This window comes from Ceratotherium simum, chromosome 18 (genome assembly GCF_057802395.1).
Source record: "Ceratotherium simum simum isolate JZ-2026a chromosome 18, ASM5780239v1, whole genome shotgun sequence".
NCBI classification, from domain to species: domain Eukaryota; kingdom Metazoa; phylum Chordata; class Mammalia; order Perissodactyla; family Rhinocerotidae; genus Ceratotherium; species Ceratotherium simum.
Genome location: NC_141917.1, coordinates 31,490,184 through 31,516,703, shown reverse-complemented (window position 1 = coordinate 31,516,703; position 26,520 = coordinate 31,490,184). Strand labels below are relative to the sequence as shown.

The window sequence follows — 26,520 nt, the reverse complement described above, 5'->3', positions numbered from 1 at the left end:
TTTCTACTTCTCTTATTGTTCCGTCCCAATATCCTCCACCCACTCCCCATTCTCTGCTTGCCCCCTAGGTGTTGGTCTTTCCCAGGGGTTCATCCCTCACCATCCTCTCCTCTCACTCTGTCGTCTTGCTTGGGTGAGTTCATCTACTACTCCTTTAGCTTCTAGCACTACCTTCGTGTGACAGCTCCCAGATCTACACCTCCAGCTCTGACCTGCCTCTTGATCTCCAGATGTGGATTTGTGACTGCCTCTTCAACATCTCTACCCAACACCTACAAAGCAACTTAAGTTCAACCTAACCAAAGCTCAAGTAATTGTTCCTCCTCCCACTACCAAAACCAAATCAAAAGATTGCTTCCCCTCTTGTGTTCTCTCTCCCATTACTTAAACCAGAAATTCTTGACACCTTCCTCTCTGTGTTCACCCCTCCTCCCTGCCTACCATTCAATCACTTACCAATACACTTACCAGTACTCTTTCATATCACTTGAATCTGTTTATGTCATTTCATCCCCACAGCCATTTAAGTCCATGTTCTCATAATTATGACAATGACTCTGATTCTCCCTGCCACCAACACTTCCTGCACCTCCATTCTAGGCTCAACCCTGCTAGAGTTATCTTCCTAAACCCCAGATCTGATCATGTCACTTCCCACTTTCAAACTCCCTTACAATAGCATATTTGTGTCCCTCTGTTTATTCTTCCAGCATCATCTGGTGCAACTTCCCTTCCTTATATTCTACATTCCAGTCATACTTAAGAACTTGGCAGGGCTCAAATTTATGCCATTCAATTCCTTGCCTCTGGGCCTTTGAACCTGCTGCTCCCTCTACATGAAATGCCCTTCCCTTCACTCTTGCCTGGTTGGCCCCTGCTCATCCTTCATGACTCAGTTCAGCTGAGACATTACCTCATTTCCCTGACCCCCAGCCTCCAGTCTGGTTAGCCGCCCCTCCTATATGCTTCCCTGGTGTCCTTGGTGTACCTCAATCTTAGCACCACTCACTTTCTATTGTAAATAGTCTGTTTATTTGTCACCTTCTCCCCACCCACTTGAGGGCAGGAAGCAAGTTCTTATTCCTCTGGCATCCCAAAGCTCAGCATAGTATTATCAGACATGTAGCAAATGCTCAGGCAACGCTTTTTGATGAATGAACAAATGAACTAGTGAATGAACGAAAGAAAGAAATCAAACCAAGATGTCCAATATAAGCAGATTACCTCATCAAGAATCAGCTTCTACTACTGACCCCTCCATCTTGATTAACAGCATCAGTACCTCTGCCCCGGGCCCTGGAGTTAATAACTCCAGAGACAGAGCTGACTTCCTCTAACCCACCTCCCTCCAGCCTCCTCCACATGCCTTTCAGACCTGCTTCCTTCTTCCATTTCCTTTGACTGCTTCCCTGGGTCATGTCTACGGTCTCCAATCCTTTACTCCCTCTCTCCCCACCACTCCATCCTACATGCAGCTGCACAAGGGGTCTTTGCTGAACATGTGAATCTGCTTTCAGAGCCCTCCTCCTGCTCTCATTCCCTGCATCTGTGCCACCTAGTTCCACCGTCCGTCCCCTGGTTTCATGTCCAGGTGGGTGGTTAAGAGACTGGAGGTCGCAGGTGGATACAAGACTCCTATTCTCACTCCTCTCCCAACTGCCACTCCCTGGAAGCAGAAATGCACTTTCAGACCAAGCTGATGTTCTCACAGGCTTTTGCTTTAAGATCCTTTCCTCCTGTGAAGTCATGCTGTGAGAAGTATGGGGGCAGTGATGTGGTTTCATAAATAATTACAGGTATTAGCTATGAGCCAACACCAAATACAGCCACCATTAGTTACCATTTATTGAGTGTTTTCTCTGTTCCAGGAACATGTATAACCTGATTTAATTCTTTCTTCTGTCCTATGAGGTATGTATCACTCTTATTTTCATTTACAGAGAAGAAAACCGGATCCCTGAAAATTTAATGATTTGCTCAAGGACATATTTTTATTAAGTGGCGAGGTAGGGATCTGAATCCTGCTGTGTTTGACTCCAAGGCCCAAATTTTAATTCAATAAAACATGTACAAAAAATATTAAATAACATTTAAATCAACAAAGAATACTTATACAAACACTGAACACCAGACTATTATTTTATCTATAAACATGGAAGTTTATGTATCAGAAATTTAAAAGTCATCACTGAAAATCAAGAGAAATTACACTTGTAGAAGTTGCTGATGTAGACTAAAAAACAATTAAACTCTTGGGGCTGGCCCAGTGGCATAGTGGTTAAGTGCGAGTGCTCTGTGTCGGGGACATGGGGTTCGCACGTTCAGATCCTGGGCGAGGACCGACGCACCTCTTATCAAGCCATGCTGTGGCGACGTCCCATATAAAGTAGAGGAAGATGGGCACGGATGTTAGCCCAGAGCCAATCTTCCTCAACAATAAGAGGAGGACTGGCAGTGGATGTTAGCTCAGGGCTAATCTTCTTCACACACACACACAAAAATTAAACTCTTTATTAGATATGGAAGATTAGCACTACCTTTAGCAAGGTATATTCTGAGAGGGACAGGGTGACCTTCCCAGAAGCCAACTATTTCCAGCCTTTTCCTGTGTCTTTCCTGTGCTGACAGGCTGTTAAGTTGGCATAAGGGAGCAAGGGTCAAGGGGACTGAGTAGGTGGGGCTGTGAAAAGAGGGTTGGATTCAATGATTTAACGGTCACTTCTTCCTCCAACATCACTCCTCCCAAATAGAATCCCTCAGGATATTGTCACTTGTGATAATCCTCAAATTCTTTAGTAAAATACCACACAATTCCACAAATTTTTTAGTTTCTGTCCTTAAGTGTCTTATAACCACTACTTCAGCCTTGCATCAAACTAGATGAGATGCTAAATATACTCTTTTCCAAGTAAAAAAACAAAGTGTTTTGTTTTGTTGCCTTGTGGAAATTTGAAAACAAGTCAAAATATTTCTCTCTCTTGGACCTTATTTCTGCACAAGATGGGGAGAAACAAAGTGAGAGAAATTGCTTGCTTGGAGTAGTAGCCAGAGTGAATTCAACTGTCTCCCTTGGCAACCTCACACACCTTTTTTTTTTTTGGCAAAGTTGGGTGCTTTGCTGCAGAATAACCCTGCTGTGTGTTTGTCTAGCCCTTTCTGAAATGCAAAAACCCCTTCCCAAAGTTGTCTCCTTTGTTTTCTCAACACTGCCCGTGGCTGTCGTGCAATCAGAGAATTTACATCTATAGAAGAAAAAAGCAAGACTACTTAGTTCATTGAGCCCAAGGAGAAAGCCTAGACCGCTTTGAACCAAATGAGCTATTCCCTAGGACTCCTGCCTCCTTCACAGATCACCAGAAACAACAAATTTTTATCTGATGATTGGTATAATCTTAATAGTTTGCATTTATATACTATTTTGCAATTTATAAAATCCTTGCATACCTTTGCCACATTTAATCCTCACAACAGCCCTAAAAGTTCAGTCTTCCCCATTTTACAGATGATGAAACTAGACCTAGAGAGTTTATATAACTACCCCTGGGGACAACAATAGGTCTGGTTTCCTTCATAAAATGCACCACAACTTATGCTTTCAATTGCCTACTCCCAGGCATAGCATATCTAAATCTCAGGCCATCACCTGGTTTTTCAGATGTCCAACTGCCTTTTCTACATCTGTGTGCCTGTCCCATTCCCTCTGTTCACTGTCTGTGACAGGGATAACTCATTGTCCCCACATATCCATTCTCTTCTTTCATATAATAGAATCCCAGTATTTCAGCTGGGCCATGGCCACTCAAAGACTACATTTCCCAGCCTCCTTTGCATCTAAGTATGGCCATGTGACTAAATTCTATCCAATAGCACGTGAATGAAAATGCTGAGGGCAATTTCTGAGTTATCCCTTAAAAGGAAGGGTTGTGTTCCCTTTCCTCTTGTCCTCATCTATTGGCTAGAATGTGGCACTGAGACATTTTGGACTCAGGGAGGAGGGCCGGAGGGATTTGCAGAGCAATGAGACAGAAGGATCCTGGGTCTCTGACATAAGGAAGCCACCAGAAGAGCCCTAAACTGGTTATATCCAGAAAGTTAAAGGAGGGAAACATGAATGCACATCTTGTTAAAATTACCGTTATTTTGGATCTGGAGACCACTAGACATTTGTTCTAATTGATACTTGACACAATGTACAAAAACAACCTGGATAGCTATGTAAGGAGCCCCTGAAAAGATAGGACTATTCTTCACAGAATACCTGTTCATTTTGCAATGATGAAACCATGCTGAATGGTTCTGAACTTAAATATCTGACCCTGATTTCAGACCTCACCTTTACCCCTCCATGCTGCACTTTTCTCCCACTGCTGGACCCCAGGGCATTTGTTTCCACAAATGAAGCTGGATGTTGTCTTGTTCACTAGTCCAGATATGCAGCTACTACACAGTGAGGGCATCCAGTGAGCACAGCTGAGAGGAGGCATGAAGTGGGAGAGCACTGGACTAGGAGCCAGGAGACCCAGGTTCTGAGGCCATATAGCTGTGTGGTCTTGGGGATGCCCCTTAACTTTTCTGGGCCAAACTTTCAACACCAAAATTCTATGATTCTTCTAAAATAACCTTCATTGATAGGTAGTAACCTTGAATTCAACTTCACAGTTGACTCTATAAATAAAGGTTGGACCTCAGTTGCCTTAGTGGAAGTTGGAAATATCTAGCAACATTAGATGAAAGGTACTAGAGAAATAGAAAAGTGCCATCTTCCAAATATCCTTCTCCCAATGGTCCTCGGAACGCTGTGCAGGCCAGAGTGGAGGGAGGAGTTGGAGGGATTTCCATTCCCTGAGTGGTCACAGAAAGTTAGAGTATCTTCCAGGGTTTTACACGAGGGGCAGCATTGGCTTTGGGGCTGGACAAATCTTCCTCGTATGGGTCTGTCCTGTGTATTGCAGGAGAGTTAGCATCCCTGAAGCTTGTCCACTAAAATGCCCAAACATATTTCCATATGCCCCATAGGAGACAAAGGAACTCCCATTTGGGAACCATCTCCAATCAACCCCTTCATTTTATAGTGAAAGAGATATTCAGAGGGGTTCAGTGACCTTGCTCAAGATCACCCCTGCTCTGATGACAGAGCTGGGACTAGATGCAAGTCTCATGATTCCTGGGTAAATTTTCTCTCTCTAACCTTGGATAAGACCCAAATAGAATCACTGTTCAGGATCAACCAGACCAGTAGACTCCAAGGCACAGTGGTGGTGCATCCCCCTGTGTGAGCAAGACAATCTGCTGAGACGCTCGAAGAAAACATAAGAATTTTCTATTTCTGTTTTATCTTCTCCTCTAAAATTCTGTGGGATTTTATAATGCACCTAATATATTAGTAGAGTAACATATGTATAATTTATAAATACATAAATATACATATATTGGTACATGTTCAAATATTTTTTAACTGATGATACACGTGATCAAAAAATGTGGAGACCACCAGTTTAAACATCTGTTTCTACTTTTGACTCTAAAAAAATTATCAAATTACTCTGATTTGTTTCACTATTTATTTTTCCAAGATGAAACTTGCAGGTTGTTCTTCCAAGAAAAATGTAAGTGTCAAATGCTAATCAAACAGAAGCTTCGATATCAGCAGATTATCAGAGAATGCATCAGAATTCCACATAATCGGCCAGGTGATTTTGGTCATTTCATCATTTAAGTCAGATTAACCATTTACCAACCCAATCTTCTGTTTGGCATTCAATCCAGAAAGTCAATCGACTAGTTTTAGGTGAGCAGTCCTGTCTTGGAGAGAAGGTCTGGAACGGTGAGAGGAAGCAGAGAAAGGAGAAGAAAAAAGGAAGTGGAGGGAACCACTCCCTCAGTGGTGCTCACCAGTTTACATATTTTCTCTTCTTTTCCATCTTTTTCACCTAGTCTTGGAACAGAGCTTAAATTACTTCAAGCTTTAAAAATGCTCCTTTTAACCTTACTCTGCCATGTGAGATGAAGCAGCACATATGAGGACAAAAGCAGATTCTTTCTAAAAGATTAAAAATTCACCTGGACTTCTCTGCTTACACTACAACTAAGCTCTCTCTGTTGGGCCTTAATCGGTATGAGGGAGATGCAGGAAAATCAACATTTTGATGAAAAGAGACCCCGCTGAATCCTGGGTTGGGGCAAGGGTTTAACTTTTCTAAAACCGACTTACAAAAATCATCTGATGATCAGATTGTCCCTGGAAGAAAAAACAAAACAGCATGAAAAGGAAAGGAAAAGTTGCAAGACTAAAATGAACCCAAAGAGTAGCTGCCCTTCTGCGCCATACAGCAAAGGGCAGCAAGCACACAGCTTCTCAATATGAATTCCACCGCCCACTCACTCAGTTATTATTGTGCCAGGTGCGGTGCTGAGGGCTTTACGACCGTGAGCTCATTTAATGCTCACAGCTTCCTTATGCTACAGGATGATATGATATAGTACAGAGGTTCCCAAACTTTCTCTCTTCATAGCACCTTTAGTGTCTCAGTAGCAGTTTTACAGCACCTCTAATCCAAAAGAAATGCCTCCCAGTTCCATCCATTCAGTAGTTATACCCAAACGACTTGGTAGTAGTATTTCACACCGATGTTGCTGTTTTCCTTGAAAAGTTCAAATATTCCACAGTGCCCCTGTGAGTTTGCTGCAGAGCCCTGGAGCACCCTAGCACACAGTTTGGGAACCACAAATACACTACCCATGATATAGGTACCATTTGAATCCCTGTTTTGTTGATGAGGGAACAGAGACCCAGTAAGGTTACCCAGCTGGTTTCCTTTATTACAGGAATCTGAATGCAAGTCATCTGAACCCCGAGCCCACTGTGCTATACCAGGCCCCGCCCCCTCCCTCCTTTCTGACTCATGGCCTTATGTCTAGTCATTATTTCCTCTCTCCAGTCTGTGTATTCCACACCTCCCCCACCCCGCCCAAACACACAAGCACACGGGCATGTACACATCCATGTTCGTTCCCTTGGTTCGAACCATTCCTTTCCATTTGAATGTCCCTCTCTCTCCTCTGCCTTTCCAGAAACTGCCCCTGCTTCAATTCTCAGCTCCAAGTTTTACCTCTTGACCACTTGTTCCTACAATAATCTCTCCCTCTTCAAAATCTCAGTCTTTCTATTAAGCGGCATGTTAATGACATCTGGTCTTATGTTGCTCTCTAGTTGCTTTACTCGTGTAAAGGTAGTTTTCCCAATAAGACTGAAAGCTGCCCAAGAACAGTGATTGTGTGTTATCTTGTGCTGGATGTATAGTAACAACCATAAAAGTTTGTTGAAATCAGCAAGATAATAAAATGCTATACTTTGATAGCATATTCTAATATCTGGATGTAATTAATGGAGAGAGTATATTTAACATAAAGGCAATGATTATCAGGAATGATAACCAACATTTATATGGCTTCTTTACATTTTACCAAAGGCTTTTACATTCACAGTTTTATTTGCCACTCACAACAGTGTAATTATTATACCCCTTTCATGGAGAAAGGTGAGGCGAAGACAGGTTAAGTGACTTTGGCCAAAGTTACCCAACCTGTAAGTGGAGAAAGGAGGTCTAGAAGCCACGGGGGCCTGTCTCCCTCCAGGCCCTCTGCTCCGTGTTTGCACTGCCATGGCCTTTCCAGGGATACCAGCGTCCAGCCTGGGTTCATGCAATGGGGCAGGATCTTAATTTCAGAGGCACCATCCAGACTCCAAGACACCCATCACCAGCACTGTGCCCTCTGCCCGGACTGTGCTCCAATCAGAGCAGTGAGCCACACTCACTGCAGGACAGAAGGCTGGGCGGCTGGGGACACTGCTCAGGACAATGCCAGCCCCTTGGTGGGGTCCAGGGACTTGCTGAGAGTTCCAGTGCTGTCAGGGGGAGATGGAACCTCAACCAGTACTTTCCTAGCCAAAGCAGGGCTCAGAAGTGTCTGCCCTGGGTTTACTCTGGTACTTGCTAATGTATGATTTGGGGAAAGTTACTTCAGCTCTCTGAGTCTCAGCATAAGAGAGGTACTAGGATAGTTGTAAAATGAGGTCATAGGATAGTCATGAAGATTAAATGGAAAAACAGTGTAAAGCATGAGGGAGAGTGCCTGACAGGTAACAGACGCTCAGTAAGTGATAGCTGCTCATCACCGATGACAAATAGGTTTCAAATTATGTGCTATGCACAACAGACACTTATTGAATAGGAATTATAAACATCACCACCACCACCATTATAGCAGTATTCTGGGCACTGGTGTTAACTCCTTGTAGAGCCATTCAAAAGGCTCTAGCCTGTAGGATAATTACAGTAAAAGGGGGAAGGAGGAGGAGAGTGAAAGAAAAGGAAACAGAACATGCCTAAGACAGAAAAATTCACCCAGAGACCTCAACAGGAAACAGAAAAAAAATAGATGAAGAGCCAACAACTGGTTAGTGGAAGGACAGGGTGCCTGGCTCTAGTAGAAAAATAAATAACTTGGACCCTTTGAATATACGTTTCAAATTACATCATTTTCTGCTGCATTGTGTCTCCAGGCAGTTGGGAAGATACAAATGTGTTGTATTTATTTACAAAGCGTTATTGAGATTTCAAAAAAGTTGGAATTGAACTTTATGAAAAAAAGGGTTAAAAAACCCCTGTACGGTGGCTGTTTTCTCACATGATAAATGGGTGGGCTGAGTCCAGGATGGAGGCAATTATGCCCAGGACTCTTTCTTCGTACAGCTGCCTTTCTGGAGATATAGACACATGTGATGAGGTAATTTACATGAAAGACATTTACACATTCCAAAGGACTATACAAACTTTAGTTATTATTATTATTATTATTATATACAGCAGCACACACACATCAAATTAGAAATCCTTCCAAATATCGCTGACATGCCAAGCACCCGTGTGTTTTTGAGGGGGGCTGCCAGGATGGAGATACTCACCGTGGTTGGGGTGCCCTGGCTGAGCAGCACATTCTGGGACCGCTCCTGCAGGGACTTATCTATGCCAACCTCAGAGTAGAAGACCTGGAAAAGATCCAGACATCCAGGTGAGAGCAGAGTCAGTACTTTTCTACCAAACCATGGTCCTGTGGTTCCAAGTGCACTCAGAACCGCCATGGGTTCTGAGGTGCATTGCCTCATCTCACACACACTAGTTCCATGGCAACAAACATCAGACATACTCTGCTGGGGTCACAAACTCATAAGCCTGCAGAGGCCAGGAGGAAGGCATGTATCAGTGAGGTGGGTTGGAGGGGGCTGGACCCCCAGCTCCTATTATTTTTCCCAAAACCATGACTCTCCGGTAATCTTTCATTTTCCCACTTTTGATATAACATGAGTCCAGAAATACATTTCTCAACTTTAAGAAGACAATAGGATCAGGGCCATGAGAAATGGCCACTCTCCTTTGGTGAAAGGGAAACAGTAGGAGGTGGCCAGTCTGGGGTGTTACCGGGGCGGGGCGGGGGGGCGTAGGTCCAATCTAAAGCTGGCAGCTCAGCTCCAGCGGACTTGGTGCCCCATGGGAGTGTGGGCCCAGTGAGGCCAGCTCTCCCGATACTCCCAGAGATTTCAGAACTCCAAATATTTATCTGAAATCTCCTGACTTCGAAAAGTCAACTTTTTAAAAACACTGTTCAAAGAAAATATCTTGGTGAAGTGAAATCAGTCCAGTCCGTAACCTCTGAGAGGTAGGGATGCATTCTCTGCTCTCTCCTCCACTTTGCCTCTTCACCCCTTACTTTAATTCAGATTTTACATTATTTTGTATTTATCGACAACCTTCCACAGTGACTCTCTATTCTTTCCCATGTTTCTGCTTTGGTCTCCAAATTTGACTGGAGGGGCAATTGGATAGCAGGAACCATGTCTTCTACTTAGTCTACATCTTCCCATCCCTGAAGAGAGCAAGGATTAGGTAGATCCTTGATTTTCAAGGCACTTACAAGCGCCCTTAAAAGAGAAACATTTCCTCTGGTTTCACGGCGGGAGAGTGGGGCAGTTATTAATGTGAGAGGGCTGATGTAAGGAGGCCATATATATGAGAAGCAAAGATGGGAAGGGCATACAGTTACCCCAACACACCCTCTACAAAAACCCCAATGCTCAGGTACTCACAGTATACCCAATGACAGGGCTCCCAGGATGCCTTGGCATTTTCCACTGGATGCTGAAAGCCGTGCAGTTCAATGCGCCCAGCATGATATTGAGAGGAGGCCCCACTTTGCCTGTTTTGTTTTCACCAAAACAAAAGAGATTGTGTTAGAAGCTCTATGCATCCCACCTTGGGTATGCTTACACAAGACACAAGGGAATGTACTTACGGATGGAGAGCATACTTAAAGATGGTTCAGGCCAGAAATGCAGCCATCTCTCTTGTATACTACACCTGTGTCAGCTGACTTCACCAGAACTCTGCTATCCCCTCCCAACCTGGCATTGGTAGAGACATCAGCCCAAGCTATTGCTCTCAGTCACTTCTGTAACTTCTTATACCTCAGGACCAGCAAAGGGAAATTCAGGCTAGCATAGATCACACACTTCTGACTCGACTCTAGGAGCTGGGAATGTATTAAAGCAAGATGATAAAATTTTTTTAACTCAGTAACATATGTGTGCTTTATATATATGTTGTATAGATATATCTATTAATATAGCTAGTGTATTCTTATTGCAGAAAATTTCAAAAATATGGTTAAGTGTAAAATGGGGCTAGGAAATTTCACTCGTTTTAGTATATCGTTCCTTAAATAATTTTATGTTTATAAATTTTTTGTTTATAAAAACAATATGTGCAAATTGCCAAAATTTAGAAAATACAGAAATTAAAATTAACTCCACCATTCAGAAATTAGTCCTGTCAATATCTGAGTATAGTAGACCTCCTTTTGGTCACATGCAATTTTTAAAAAAATATATATATATTTAAAGATATATGAATACATAAAAAGATTATATACATAAATACATATATTTATATATAAAGAAGAATACATATATTTATATATAAATAAATACATATATTTATATATAAAGAATGCAAATTATATACTGCATATATAATTTTATTTTTATTTATTGTGTTCATTAAGTATAATAAATATATAATATATATTCATAATCTGTAAATAATAATTTTAAATTAGTATATGAAATATATATATTGATAGTGTATATTTACTGACTAAAATCATTATTTTTAATGGCTGTTAGGTCTTCCATATAATGCATGTGCCATAATTTACAGATTTCTTATTCTACTGTTGTTAGACGCTCAATTCATTTCCAATATTTTGCTGTTTTAAATAATGCTCCATGAGGGCAGGAACTAGATGTGCCCTACTCCGAGCACAGAGACTAATAAATGGAGGAGCTCAATAAATATTCCTTGAGTGAGTGAATGCTCTGCAATTTGATTTTCCACTCACTAATATGTCCTGATGGTCTTTTTTTTAAGACTGCATATAATTCTTCAGCATATCTGTTAGGATACTTTCCTTGCAATTCACAGAGATCTAATGTGTCTATTTATTGGACTGCTGCTGGGGCCTCCCTTCAATGTTTTTAATAACAGAACCCAAGGCCTTTCTGGTGGGCCAAGTAACAGAGGCTCAGTGCTGTCACTTGGCAAGAACTGCGAGGCCAGGAGGCAGCTGCCACCCATTCCAGAGACACCTACCACTGCCATCACTGTCACCACTCAAGTTTTTGATCTTCAACTATTCTCTGGCTCTGCCTTGGTTCAAGATTTAAAGTCCCATCTGACTGGCCAAATTTATGTCAAGTGACTCCCTCTTGATTCAACCAAGTGGTTGAAGAGGAACAATTGATCTTTTTAAATTTCCAAACTGGGAACTAACAGGATGAAGAGAGTCCTGGGAATTGTTCTTCCACCAAGCCTATTCACAGTACACAGTGTCCCCAAAGGAGGATAGGACCAGAGAAAAAGAGTAGTGGGAGGTAGGATGGTCAGGTACTCTGCTACACAGAGCATGTGTATACATTAACCATTACTCCGTTTATCGGCATTTAGGTTATTTTCAAAATATCACTGTTAAAAATAACGCTGTGGCTTATTTTTCATCTGTGTATGTGGCTTTTTTGGCACATGTGCCAGTATTTCTGGGATGTATACCTATTTAAAATTAAGAGGGGCCAGCCCCATGGCTTGGCAGTTAAGTGCACGCGCTCCGCTACTGGCGGCCCGGGTTCGGATCCCAGGCGCACACCGACGCATCGCTTCTCCGGCCATGCTGAGGCCGCGTCCCACATACAGCAACTAGAAGGATGTGCAACTATGACATACAACTATCTACTGGGGTTTTGAGGGAAAAAAAAGGAGGAGGATTGGCAATAGATGTTAGCTCAGAGCCGGTCTTCCTCAGCAAAAAGAGGAGGATTAGCATGGATGTTAGCTCAGGGCTGATCTTCCTCACAAATAAATAAATAAATAAATAAATAAAATTATGAGTATATGCATTTTAATTTTTAACAGTTACTGACTTATTGCTCTCCCAAAAGGATTAAATGAATGAATCTTTAAATACATTCAATTATTTCATTTGGGTAAATTCTTGAAGAAGAATTCCTATAGCTAGGACAGAGTTTCTCAGTCTCCACACTATTGACATTTTGTGCTGGATAGCTTTTTGTGGGGCAGTCCTGTGCATTGCAGGATATTGAGCAGCATCCCTGGTCCCTACCCACTAGATGCCAGTACCACCCCCCCAACCCTAGTTGTGAAGACCAAAAATATCTCCAGACATTGCCAAATGTCCCCTGGAGGACAAAATTGCCCCCAGTCAAAAACCATTGATGAATGAGTAAAGACTGTTTATAAATATAACCAAACTTACATTTAGAAAATTAGTCAATTTAGAAGCCTATGGAGAATGCGTATTGTAAGTAACACATCCTCACCAGATCTGAGTATTGCTTAAAAATCTTTGCTAATTTGATAAGAAAAAAGTTGAATATTTTAATTTTGTTTTTGGCCATTTTTCTTCCTTTATTCATGTGTTTTGCTCATTTTTCAATTGGGTTATTAATTTTTTTTTCTCATTGATTTAAAAGAACTCTTAATATGTTAAAGATCTGAATCATTCACCTATATTTTCTCTATGTAGTTTTAAGCTTGGGCCCAGCTGTATAATTATCCATTACCGGCCAGCTTTATTGCTGAGTTCAGAAGTCCACGCTAACAAAATCTCAAAAGAGGCTAGGAAATGTGGGAAAAGATCACACAAGTAATTTATCAGACCCTTGTAGAACCAAAGAATAACCAGTAAGCACAACCTCACCTTAAGTTCTTGGAATAGCACTTACTCCCTTTACTTTGGGAAAAATTACAGCTGATCAAGATGGGCTACTTGAGTCAACAATTGGAGAATCAGTCCTTGTACCCCTTGTGTATCTGCCACGGTTCAGTACAGAAATCAGAAAACACTCTAGGTATTTTAAGCAGAAAAGTGGTTACAAAATTGGTGGAAAGGTTAGTGGAATGGAATTCAGGAGTCTCCATTGGCTCTACTTTATAGATGATAGATCAGCAGATTGATCGATTGATTGATAGATGATAAAGAGAGAGAGAAACACAGATATATAGAGAAATAGATAGATACATAGATAGGTGAGAGAGAGAGAGAGATGATAGGTGGATAGCTAGCTAGCTATAGTTGTGATTCAGAATCAGGAAAACTCTGCCTTCACACTTGGTGCTTCCATTACTGCTGCCGCAACTGCCTCCAGACACCCACAAAGGTAGTAATGAACCTTGGAATGATGAGTTCCTATGTTTTGATGGCCTTGCTTGGTGGGAGAAACAACAGCAGGAAAGTGGCCTCCCTCTCACTCCCGTCACCCATATCTCACAAGAGTGCATCTAATTGGTGGGACCTAATTTACATCCAAAATACTGGCTGTGAGGCAGTCTGGGAAATGTAGTTTTTATTTTTCCAGCCTTTGCATTACAGAAATGGCACCCAGAAGGAGGGTAAAATGGATGTTGAACACGCCCATCTATAGTATCCATGACATCTTGGTACCATAAAAAGCATGAATTCCAGTATGCTATCCCTTTACTCATATTCTCTAGGAGAGTATTCAAATCGAGTGTCCCTCTGTTGAGACACAGTTAGGTATGACTTCTATTTTATTGGCATAGGCATTCATTTATTCAATCTTTCACACACCTAACAAATATATATTGAGCTCCTATGTGTATCAGACACTGAGTTAGTTGGGGAGACTACATTAATGATGAAGAGAGACAGGGGGCCACGTAAAAGTTAGCAGGACATTAAAATTGAGTGTGAGAAGCATAAAGGGAATATGGGGCACTTTGATGGCACATAGCAAGGACACACCTGACTCCACCTGACAGACTAGTAAAAATGAGGCAAAGTGGGGGTGGGAAAAGTGTCCTAAGCAGAGGGAGCAGTATATACTCTTCCCCAAAGAGAAGGGGGAAGAGCCACATCCTAGAACCACGATGGCACCGTGGTTGAGTGGATGCAGGTGGTGAAGGAAAGGAAGGAGTCAAGATGGCTCCAAGGATTCTGCCTTGGGCAACACAGGGAAGGGGGTGGGTACATTCATTCATCTGCAAAGACAAAGACAGCCTTTACTGCCCATGAGTAGGTGGCGTGGTCATCTGTAGCTGGTGAGCAAGAGGTGGCCAGGTCAGACATTTGGGCCAAATACCGAAAATATTCCAGATGAATCAAACAGTTAAAGACAAGAAATCAAATTATAGAAAAGAATTGAATTTTAAAATCAGATTTTTTGAGGACAAACCTTTCTAAGCTTAAAAGAGGTAAAAAATACATCAATCACAGAAAAGCAATGGATTCTACATCATAAAACTTTCATTATGCCTTCAAAAATTACAAAAGAAAAAAATCAGAACAACAGATCGAAGGGTAAATAGTTGCAGCAAAATGACAGGCCAAGGGATATCTTTATTATAAAACATATCTATTGATAAAAAACATATTCAGACCCTAATAAATAAAATATGAAGAGCAACTCACAAAAGAGGAAGTATAGCTGGTAAACACACAAGGCAAAATATTCAAATTTGCTAGTTAGCAAATAAACACAATTTTTTTTAAATTGAGATGTCATTTTCACCTATTAACTTAGTCAAGATGTTTAAGTGATAGTAACTAGCACTGACAAGAATACATGAATGTGCTACTCTCAAAAATTACTTATGGCAGTGTAAATGAGCACAGGCATTTTGGAAGACAATTTGGCAACGTGCAATAATACCCAGAGCCATAAACACATTCCTTTCCTTGGGCTCTCAGAAGTGTGATTACAGTCCGTTGTGAGGAAAGAATCTTAAAAGAAGAGAAGCCTGCTCACATGAAGATGCTCTTCATTGGATCACTTGTAATACAGAAAAACCATAAACAACCTAAATATTTAGAAACAGGGCAATAGTCAGGTCTATTATGGTGCATCATCTGGATGGACTGATACGAATATTAAAAATGAGATTTGACCAAACACCTGGTGATATCTTGGATTGGATCTGGAACAGAAAAAGGACACTGAGAAAACCAGTGAAATCCAAATAGTCTGTAGTTTAGTTGATAATAGGGTACTCGTACTAGTTAGTACCATCACCAGTCAAGTTTCTAGATTTGACAAATATATCATGGTTACATAAGACAATAAGTTGAGGAAAAACTGGGTGAAAGGTAGACAGGAATTCTCTCTATCTTTGCAACTCTCTATAAATCTAAATTTATTTCAAAATTAAAAGTTTATTTAAAAAATGAGGCTTGTATTCCTCTGTAGCAACAATTATGATGTAGTGTTAAATAAAAAGTACACCCAGGGGCTGGCCCAGTGGTATAGTGGTTAAGTTTGCATGCTTTGCTTCTGCGGCCTGGGGCTTGCAGGTTCAGATCCTGGGTGTGGACATACACACCACTCATCAAGCCATGCTGTGGGGGCATCCCACATACAAAATAGAGGAAGATTGGCACAGAGATATTAGCTCGGGGATAATTTTCCTCAAGCAAAAAGAGGAAAATTGGCATAGATGTTAGCTCAGGGCCAATCTTCCTCACCAAAAAAAAAGTATACCTAACTGCCATCAATACTATTATTACAGTTGTATGAAATATTCATTTGAAAAATAACTTGAAGGCAAGAGAAAAAGGCTTTCTTACATTAGGGTGGCTGAGATTAAGGATGATTTTTTTCCTGTTTTCTTCCATTTGGTAAGCTTTACAGAATGTTGTATATTGTTTTTCATAACTTTCGCTTCATGACGGTTATACCAATCAGCTAAGCACAGGCTGTGTTGTCTAATGTTTGCAGTCTGTCTCTCTCTACTTAATGGTAAGGCTAAAAATAGTTTGCAATTAATGAAGCAGATCTATTAGCTCTCAACAACCAAAGATAATGTACCTGCATAAAATAATATGCCCGGATCACAAGTCAACTATCACCATAAAGTGAAGGCGCCCTCCAAGGAGGCTATTCCTGCCATAAACAATACCACTCAGAATTGTCAACTGACAGTGACTCAAGTGCTATCAGGAGGGACCCGGTACTATAAAGGACACTGAACAGGCACTCCCTTGCTCCTCCCTACTTTGGTGGCTGGCCATAACCTAGAACGAGATTTTGCAAAACTTTTTGCTTTCTGTGCCCTGGATTCTCTAGGACAGTTCTGATTCTAAATTATGTCTCACAATTATGTCCCCTTGGATTCCTCATCACGGCAGTGGAAACTAGAGGGGCATGACCCTGGGACCTCACAGGATGTGAAGGCCTCGAGGATGACCCAGGACAGGTCTCACGAGGTCTCAGGGAGGAGACAAGGGCCTATGACCTGGGTCCTGGCTTCACATCTTCGTCGCGATTCTAAACTAGAGCTGATGGGGAAGCCCAGTGCTCCGAGCACGCTGCCTTCACATACACTCACTCACGTGTCCCCCATACTGATTTGAAGATTTGTTTTTCTTTTTGAAAATAACTAATGTCTGTATAATGCTACAATTATTATTATTATTTTAATTTTCACATCATTTTAAAAAAGAAATAAAACGGGAGAAAATATTTGCAAACCAACATATCTGATAAGAGATTAATATCCAAAATGTATAAGGAATTCATACAACTCAATTGCATAAAAAACAAATAATCTTTAAATAATCTTTAAAAATGGGCAAAGGATCTGAATAGACTTTTTTCTTAAGAAGAGATGCATTATTCCTTTTCTAAGAAGATATTTTTCCTAAGAAGACATACAAGGTATGTGAAAAGGTGCTCATCATCACTAATCCTCAGGGAAATGCCAATCAAAACCACAATGAGATATCACCTCACACGTGTTAGAATGGCTATTACCAAAAAGACAATAACAATTGTTGGCGAGGATGTGGAGAAAAGGGAACCCTTGTACACTGTCAATGGGAATTTAAATTGGTGCAGCCACTATGGAAAACAGTATGAGGATTCCTCAAAAAATTAAAAATAGAACTACTGTATGATCCAGCAATTCCTCTTCTGGGTACCTATCAAAAGGAAATGAAAACAGGATCTCAAAGAGCTATGTGCAAAGAGCTATCTATATTCATTGCAGCATTATTCATAATAGCCAAGACATGGAAACAACCTAAGCGTCTGTCAATGGATGAATGGATAACAAAGATGTAGGGTACATACAATGAATATTATTCAGCCATAATAAAGAAGGAAATTCTGCCATTCGTGATAACATGGATAAACCTTGAGGGCATTAGGCTAAGTGAAGTAAGTCAGAGAAAAATAAATACTGTATATGTGGAATCTAAAAAAAGCCAAACTCATAGAAACAGAGAGTAGACGGATGGTTTCCAGGAGTGGGGGTCAGGAGGTGGAGTGTAAATGGGAGAAGGTGGTCAAGGGTATAAACTTCCAGTTATAAGATGAACAAGTTCTGGGGATCTAAGGTAGAGCATGCTGACTATAGTTACCAGCACTGTATTGTATACTTGAAAGTTGCTGAGAGAGTACAAGTTCTCACCACATACACACGAAAAAATGGTAACTATGTGAGGTGATAGATGTGTTAACTAACATTGTGGTAATCAGCCTGCAATATATACATATATCAAATCATCACACTGTACACCTTAAACTTACACAATGTTATATGTCAATTATATCTCAATAAAGCTGTAAATGAATGAATGAATGAATGAATAAATCAATAAATGTGAGGAGAGGGGAAGAATAAAATACAGCTAAAACTCCACTCTCCATTCCTTTTCTCTTCCTTCCTCTCTGAATTTCAGAGGTAACAACCATCTAATGTTACTGTCATATCCCCATGTAAGTTTGTATACCTTAATTTTATCTGCACATTTGTTTAACTTATTTTTACTGGAAGCATCCTAACTGTCCATCAGTAAAAGAATGGATAAACTGTGGTTTATCCATACAGTATACCAGTATCTTTCCCACTTCAACATTTATTTCCTTAAAAAGAGAAAGAGATCTATCTGAGGAAAGAGAGAGAGAGGCAGGAGAAAAACTTTGTAAATTTCAAAGCGCTACTCAAATATTAGCCAGCTTCTGATCTTCCCCTCAGTGCGGGCCTAGCAATCATCTTTCTTTGGTTTCTAAATCCGTTGCCAGTTGTCCATGTGTATGTATTTCAGTTTCCAAAATTTCCCTGCTTCCATCTTCTTTCTGTTTCCTTTTGTCCTGTTGTTTAATGCTCTTTGCCCCAATTTACCAGCATTTGAGTGGGTTTTGGAGGGACCAGTAGCAAGTATGATTGTTCAATCGGCCATGTTTCACCAGAAGTCAGTTGATCCTCATAACAATATGGGATAGAGGAGGAAGACAGTATTCCCACTTTACAGATGAAGAAACTGAAGTGTAGGGTCTGTTGATGTAAGATCTTATCAATGTGACAGAAAAGGCAGAGACAGCGAATAACCAGGCAGAGATGTTCTCCCTCTCCCCGCCCCTTAAAGTTGATGTTCTTGGTCATTCGGCCCAACCTCCTCTTCTCAGCTCCCATTACACCCTCTTCCTGGATGCTCTCTTCCCTGCCAGTCACTACCACATATATGCTGGTGGCTCCCCAATCTATTTCTCCAGCCTAGCCCTCTCTTTCAGAGGGGCAGGCCTATGTACCTAACTGCCAAGTGGATCCAGATGTCACACAGGCCTCTCGAATTCAACACGTCAAAACTGAATTCATTATCTTTCTCTTTAACCCGAGCCCCTCCAGTAATCCCTGTCCTGGTAAAGGTCATCACCATCCACCGTGACTTCCAGAAACCTGGATGTCACCCACAGCATCAAATTGGTCACACAGTGTCCAGTCTCTCCTATTCACGGAGGCCTCAGAATCCTCCTCAATCCAGTGCCTGGAGCAGCACTACCAATTGCTCAGAGCTGTGCACGCAGTGGAAACTATTTGCCATTGTCAAGACTTCCCTGATGGTTTCTCTGGCCTTTCCAAATCCTGAGAGATACAGTTTCCTTCCCACAGCTTCCATAGCCTGCACTCTTCTCTGAAGAATATATGTTAGCAAACTAAATGAAACTTTTTTTTGTCTGCAAAGCAGTTGAATGCAACATGAAGGCTCTTGGGGCCATAGGATTGGCGGCTCTAAAAGTTGAGTGTAGGAGGGGTGTATGAATGGCCATCTGGTTGGAAGGAAGCACCAGAGGCCCTGTCTTAAGGCACGTTTGCATCGCGAGCACAGCAGTTTTCTCTTTGTGTATTTTAAAATGTCCTTGAGGGTAGAGCAGTGCTCCAGGCCATCTGAAGCTGTATTTGCAGAGCAGGCACATTGTCTACATAAAGACTCTATGACTATTGGGGTATATATGGAGGGCGGCAGGCTAAAGGCAGGAGTAAATCCTCTAGTAGCGCCATCCCTGGGCTGGAGAGATTCCAGGCAGGGAAGGGTGGTGAATCCGGAAAGGCCAGAGAAACCAGCAGGGAAGTCTTGATGCATGCCTGGTATCAGCTTACACTGCAGTGTGGTCCTAGGTCGGGGGAGCCAAGGAAAGTATTTCTCTAAATCTCTTCCAGCTCCCAGGGGTCAAGGTAAGAGTGCAACTAAACTAAGCAGACTTTCCTTACATTTCTACAAGCTCTGAGTCATCACAGGAAAGTCTAATCTTTTCAAGTCAAGCCCAAGCTACACTATCCAAAAACCCTCACTGAAGCAAAAAAAGTTTTGATAATGGTTGTAACACTGAGGTCTTCTGGGATTTTCTCTATTATAATGTAAAAACATATTAGTGTTTCCTTAATATTAAAAAAAACGAAAGTAGTAGGTCACTTAAATGTGGACTAAAGATTTAAGCAGTTGAATACAAAAATAACACTCATATTTAACCATAACGAATTTACAATGATGGAAAAATATATTACACAATAAAAAACTAGTTTTGAAGAACTGTAGCCTTTAAAACTAATGTAATGTATTTATACGATATATCCTGAAGCTGTGTTCTTAGGATCTAAAAGCTATATTTCTTAAGAGATAAATGAATAAAAAGTGTGTTTCTTTGCCATGAGGGAGCTGTATTCTTATGCTTTCTTCTTTGGAGGGCTTTCAAAACTGTATTAAGATTTTGCATTAGAAACTTCTGAATAATTAGGTCAATTTCCTATGGTAATTTTATTTCATAAAATACTTCAACTTCTTGAGCAAAATTCATCTCTGATTCGATTAGTTTTGTAATCCAATTCATAAAAACACTTCAAAATGCAAACAAAAATATCATCTGTGACAGAAATACATTGCTAGCTTTTTAGTTATTTGATTTTCACAGAATGAACCAAGTTATATCCACTGATGCAATGGAAAGTGCCCAGACTAACTAAAAATAATCAGGAAATTCTCAATAGGAAAGAAAACCCTATTTCCATCTTTTTGAAGCTTGCTTCAACTATTATTCCTAAAGTAGCACTATGAATATGTAAACAAAATCTGCCACTAGAGCCACTTCTAAAGTGATGCCTTCAAGGCAGCAGTAAAAATGTGGGTTTAAGACACAGAACAATGTTTGCTGTAGTTACTCAAGGATTCAAGAATTTCTCAGACACTGGGGAGCAGCATGAAGTGTTTTCCAGAGCCCTGCTGGCTTCTCTTTGTGGGGCGGTTACCACTGACATCACAATAGTGCTACACTTTGAAATCCACCATTCCAGAGTGTCACTCCAGAATGTAATCCATCATTCCAGAGTGTAATTCCAGAATGTAACCCACCACTCCAGAGTGTAATTCCAGAATGTAACCCACCACTCCCGAGTGTCCTTCCTGAATGTAATCCATGACTCCAGAGTGTAATTCCAGAGAGTAATCCACTATTCCAGAGTGTAATCTGCCATTCCAGAGTACCTCCGTTTCCTCATTTGCTAACCACTGATGGGCTGGATTAGATGATTTCTAAATGCCCCTGCTACGCTGACATTCTATGATACTCTCCCTAAACACCAAATGTGGGAGTACAGTCAGAATACTAAAGGTAGGAGGGCTGAGTCATTTGGAGCAGTTCCTGGCACTTAGAACCAGGCAACATGGGCCCTGTTTTAGAAGGCCCAGTTTGGACCCTCCTCTGGTCACACCATGCCTCTTGGCTGGAGTGTGGCATTCCAGGCCAAGAGGACACACCTACAAGACCCCAGGACTCCTCCATTTGTGGACCACTCCCTGAGTACCCCAGACCCCAGATTCCCTGCCCAGATGGTCCTGAACCTGTTTCCTGGTCCTCAGTGGCCTCTCCCCTGGGTCTGTCATTCTCAGGGAGGACCCTGCTGGTGGTGTATACACATTCAGGCAGAAGGGCTGGCCAATGGATTGCCGTTTGCCAGGACAGGCAGCGGTCAGAGCTCGGGTTGTGGGCTGAAGTGTCCGCATTTGTGCACAGGAGCATCTTCAGGGAGGGACAAAGTGAGGGGTGCACCAGACCAGGGCTCAGGGGCCCATTCTCTCTTCTTTTCAAAGTGGAAATTCAAGGAGTCTGAGAAATCTAAATTGGAATCTAGTCTTCCAGGTCATTATGAAAGTATATTTGTCAGGGTAGAAGGAGAGAAAAAATTCTGTCTAACAGTTTGTTAGCTTATTGAATGAATCGTAAGTTTTTATACAAAGGTATGTGGGCATCCACTTGAACTCTTACTCTTGATGCATTAGCGTTAGGGGCAGGCCTGCCTCTGAGCATCACACTGCTTTGTAAACAGCTCAGCCAGGTTGTGAGGGGATCTCACAGAGGACTCCTTCTGGCCCAGATGTTGACTTCCAGCAGAGGGAAATCTAGGCTGAAAGCCTGTAATAGTGGTTCCTGTTAAGCAGCAGTCGGCAAGCCCAAGGGAACACAGACACCAGAAATGGAGAGAGATGCTGGGGAGAGCAGTAGCACCACAGAGTTGGTGATCTACCAGAGTAACAATTAGGTGACCAACATCTAGGCCCAACTCTACCCCTAACACCAGTTGTGTTAGAGAAGGTTAAGGCCAAAAACAGCCTTTAAGTACCTAAGGTGTGCGGGAGCTCACCTGGTGTGACCTTTTGCTTTCACTGATGTAAGCTCACTTCTCACCACATCATCCAAGAAAGCAAGCAGGAGGGCTGTAGGTCTCCACTCACCAGCCTCTTGTTGCCACACGCATGTGCACATGCATGCAGACACATGCACATGTATACACACGTGTACACACATGCAGATGCACAACATACACATCCTCCCCACCCCAAGCAGAAATCACTTACATCACTTAACAAGGATTCTTTATTAACAAGGATTAAACGTTAAGCTCATTTAACAATTGGGGGAGGACAAAGAAGCACAGACTGTGAGACTAGACAAATGCATCTGAAAAAGAGTACAGTGTAGACGACTTTAAGCTAGAAAGGAGTTTCAAATTCATGTAATCCGGTGGTCCTTTAACTTTTGCAAGCATCAGAATCAACTGAAAGGCTGTAATAACAGATTGCTAGCCCTACTCAGAGTTTCTGATTCAGCAGGTCAGTGATGGGGCCCAAGAACTGGCATTTCTAACAAGCTTTGAGGAAATGCTAATGCTGCTGGTTCCTAAACCACAGTGTGAGAACCACTGGTTTGGTCTAACCCCTGGTTTTAGCAATGAGGAAATGAAAACTCAGAGAAGCTAAGTGTCTTGTGCGAGGTCACAGCAGCTACTGAAGAGCTGACACTAAGACCGTGATTTATTGAGTCCCTAGCTAGACGCTTTCTACCATCTGGAATGTACTTCCAAATCTCACAAAGCTGTAGTGGATTTCAACTTGACCCTGGTCCACTTCTCAGGTTGTACCAAAGACTCTCAACCCTTTTTCTTGCTTCAACATACACCACACTCCCCTCGGAGGACATGTCAGTGGAGATGGTTCTCAACTGGGGAAGAGGCTTCGAAATCTCTATGTCTGGGTCAAGGACACTGTTGTATGGAGTTTGAAGAAGCTCCCCAGGTGGTCCTGAGGTGAACCTGCCCCTAACTGAGCCCCGTTTTGAGTCCCATTCTTCCAGATGATCTCATCCATTCCCACAGTATCCCCAGACACTTGCCAAATTTACCTTTTCCAGCAAGCTCCGCATGACTAACTGGGCATCTCAGCCTTGATGGCTAACAAACACCCCACAGTCCAAATGTCCCAGATTGAAACCATCATCTTCAGCCTCTGAATCCCCTCCTCTCCTGTGTTCCCCATAGCCCAAAACCTGGGAGCATCTTTAACTCCTCCCTCTCTCTTATGTTCTAGATACAACTCTCCATGCTGCCCCCAAGAGCCCATAGACTATAAGTTTCATGAGGGGAGGGAATTTTGTGTATACCCTTTTTCCTTGGCACCTACAAGAATCTCTGGAACATACTAGGCATTCCACAAATATTTGCTGTCAGATTGACTAAAGGACTGATGGGATAAAACCCTACCTTCATTCTAGCACTACTTCTATTTGTCCCTGATTTGATGGGGTGTGAAGGATACTTCACCTCTCTGGTATTGCTGCCAAAAATGCACATCCCCAGTCTAATCATTAGAAAATATTAGACAAATCCAAATTGGACGACACTCTACAAAATAATTGATCAACACTCTTCAAAAGTGTCAAGGTCATGAAAGACAGAGAAAGGCTGAGAATTCTGCCACAGATTGAATGAGACTAAGGAGACATGACAACAAAATGCCATATGGTACCCTGGATTAGATCCCAAATAGAAAAAAGACATTAGTGGAAAAACTGATAAAATTTGAATAAAGAGTGCACTTTAGTTAATAGCATCGCACCAATGTTAACATCTTAGTTATGATAAATGTACCATGGCAATGTAAGATGTTAGCATCACAGGAAGCTGAGTGAAAGACATATGGAAACTCTATACTCTTGCCACAACTCTTCTATGAATCTAAAATTAATCAAAAAATAAAACTACTGAAGAAAATATGTGGATCCTTCCTTTTTTCATCATAATCCCAGCAGGAGACCGTCTTCTCTCAGGCAGGGCCCCTTTCACCAGGCAAGGCTGTCTCCCGTCTGGAGCATGACTGTCCCAAACCCTGAAAATCAGCAACAGAGTGCAGATATCATGCCTCACTGCTCACTTGCAGTGACTGAACAGCTATAGTAACTCATTGGTGAGAGTGGCTTCTCCTCTTTCTTGTACTCTCAGGATCGGGTTTCTCTCCTGCTGCCTCCTGCCAACGCTGGCCCTGCACCATATGGCAGCACATCTGGTCAGGGGTGTCTAGGCTACACCTGCCTTAGGAAGCAGCTTTTCCTTTCCCTCGTGCTGGGCCAGAATCTGGCCTCTGCGATTTTCAGATGGAAGCAAAAGCATTTTGCCAAACCTTCACCTGTGGCTGCTTCCTGATAAAGCCCTTATGTTAGTCGAACATGAAACTTAATGATCAGTGAGCTGCATAAACTTGTATGTAATTACAAAAGGCTTAAAATTTCTTGTCTTTCAGGGATTAGAGATTAATGGTCATTTAAAAGTGGAAATGAAACCAATCACTTCCCTTTCCCCACAATCTTTTTTTCCAAAAAGACAGGAGGTTCATAGTTTCGGCATCTGAATTTGCTAGGATGATAGCTATAATTTACTGGCCACCATCTCTAAGCCTGGAGCTCTTCAGCATTTTACAAAGAGGGCCCCTTCCACCACCTCCAAGCCCAAAGGACACATTTTGGCAAATAGGAAAAAGAGTCCCCATCCTGGCAGACACAGACCCTCCGGCCAGGAACAAGGCTTGGAGAGAGGGTGGAATTTTGCCCTCTGGCAAGTTGCATCCTGAACCACTCATTGACTAACAAGATGATCTCTAGCTGCATTCCAGATCTCCACAACTCTTGGGCTGCACACAACTGGCCCAACGTTATGTAAATTCCTCTTTTTAATTCTTTCAACAGCTCTGCAAGGTAGCTGCAATTATTACCCATTTTTCAAATGAGAAAACTGAGGACAATTATTGACATGTTCAAGATCATAGAAAGTGGAGTAGTGAGCATTTAACACTAGTCCTCTCTGACTCCAAAATGGATGTTTGCAATTACTTCCAGGATCCCGTGATGGAATAACCATTGGCATGTTGATGGAAACAAACTGAGATTTTACTACATGGGGCAGTACTTGCCGGCAAAAATCATGTCAACTGCATATCCTGCTTATTATGCCCTTGGACCAAAGCAGCAAGTCTTCCCTTGCCCTTTGCCCTTTCTTAGTAGTATCTTAAAAGATAACATAAGAAAATGGGGAAATTGTATTTCCCCAGATTCAAGGTTAGGGAGCACACTGACCTGGCAAGGTTACTCCCCGAAAGAGAAATAGTGGGAACAGCCGACTTGAACCTCCTGTCTCAAGGAGGCACAGGGGGTAGTTAGGGGGATGTTATGAGAACATGGGCTTTGGCAGGCAGCAGAATGTAATGGAATTGAGCCTGCAAGATAGAGGGGATGCCAAATTTTCAATAAAAATTGCCAAACTTACAAAAATGTGGAAATGGAGAATAACAACAGTGAAAATTCATTGACTGCTTATTATATGTCAGGTACAGTTCTGGAGGCCTTGGATTATTAACTCATCAATGTTCACAACAACTCTGAGAGGTGGGCACTACTATTGTCCTATTTTAGGAGTGAGGAATCTGAGAAAGAGAGAGGTTAAGTAGCTATTCCAAGGTGATAGAGATGAGCCATGAACTGAAGACAGTTCCAGAGCCTTGGGGAGTAATGCATGGAGTTTTGTCCCAAATTTAACCAACCAACCAACCAAGGAACAGGGGGGCCCCAAAGACATCTAGGCTATACTAATAATAAAAACAAATAAAAATAAAAATAACTGCTTTAAGGACCAGATTCTGTGCTTAAGCACTTTACACATATTTTCTCATCAAATCTTCACCAAGAACCCCATTTCACAGATAAGGAAACTGAAGCTGAGAGAGAGAAAGTAACTTGCCTGAATCACACACTTACAAAGTGGCAGCTAAGAATCCAGG

General features: G+C 41.8%; 1 protein-coding gene across 2 annotated transcripts in view; it reads right to left on the bottom strand.

Annotated features, from left to right (window-relative positions):
- EGFLAM (EGF like, fibronectin type III and laminin G domains) overlaps nt 1-26,520 on the bottom strand; it is a 175,784-nt gene that overhangs the window by 104,636 nt on the left and 44,628 nt on the right. Inside the window, exons 2-4 of one of the 2 annotated variants that reach the window (XM_087443212.1) lie at nt 10,145-10,254; nt 8,966-9,049; nt 6,212-6,238 (exon numbers count right to left, since the gene is read on the bottom strand). In XM_087443212.1, the coding sequence (XP_087299338.1) occupies nt 6,212-6,238; nt 8,966-9,049; nt 10,145-10,254 (221 nt within the window). The remainder of the gene's footprint in view (nt 1-6,211; nt 6,239-8,965; nt 9,050-10,144; nt 10,255-26,520) is intronic. The other variant, XM_087443213.1, reaches the window with a different exon arrangement.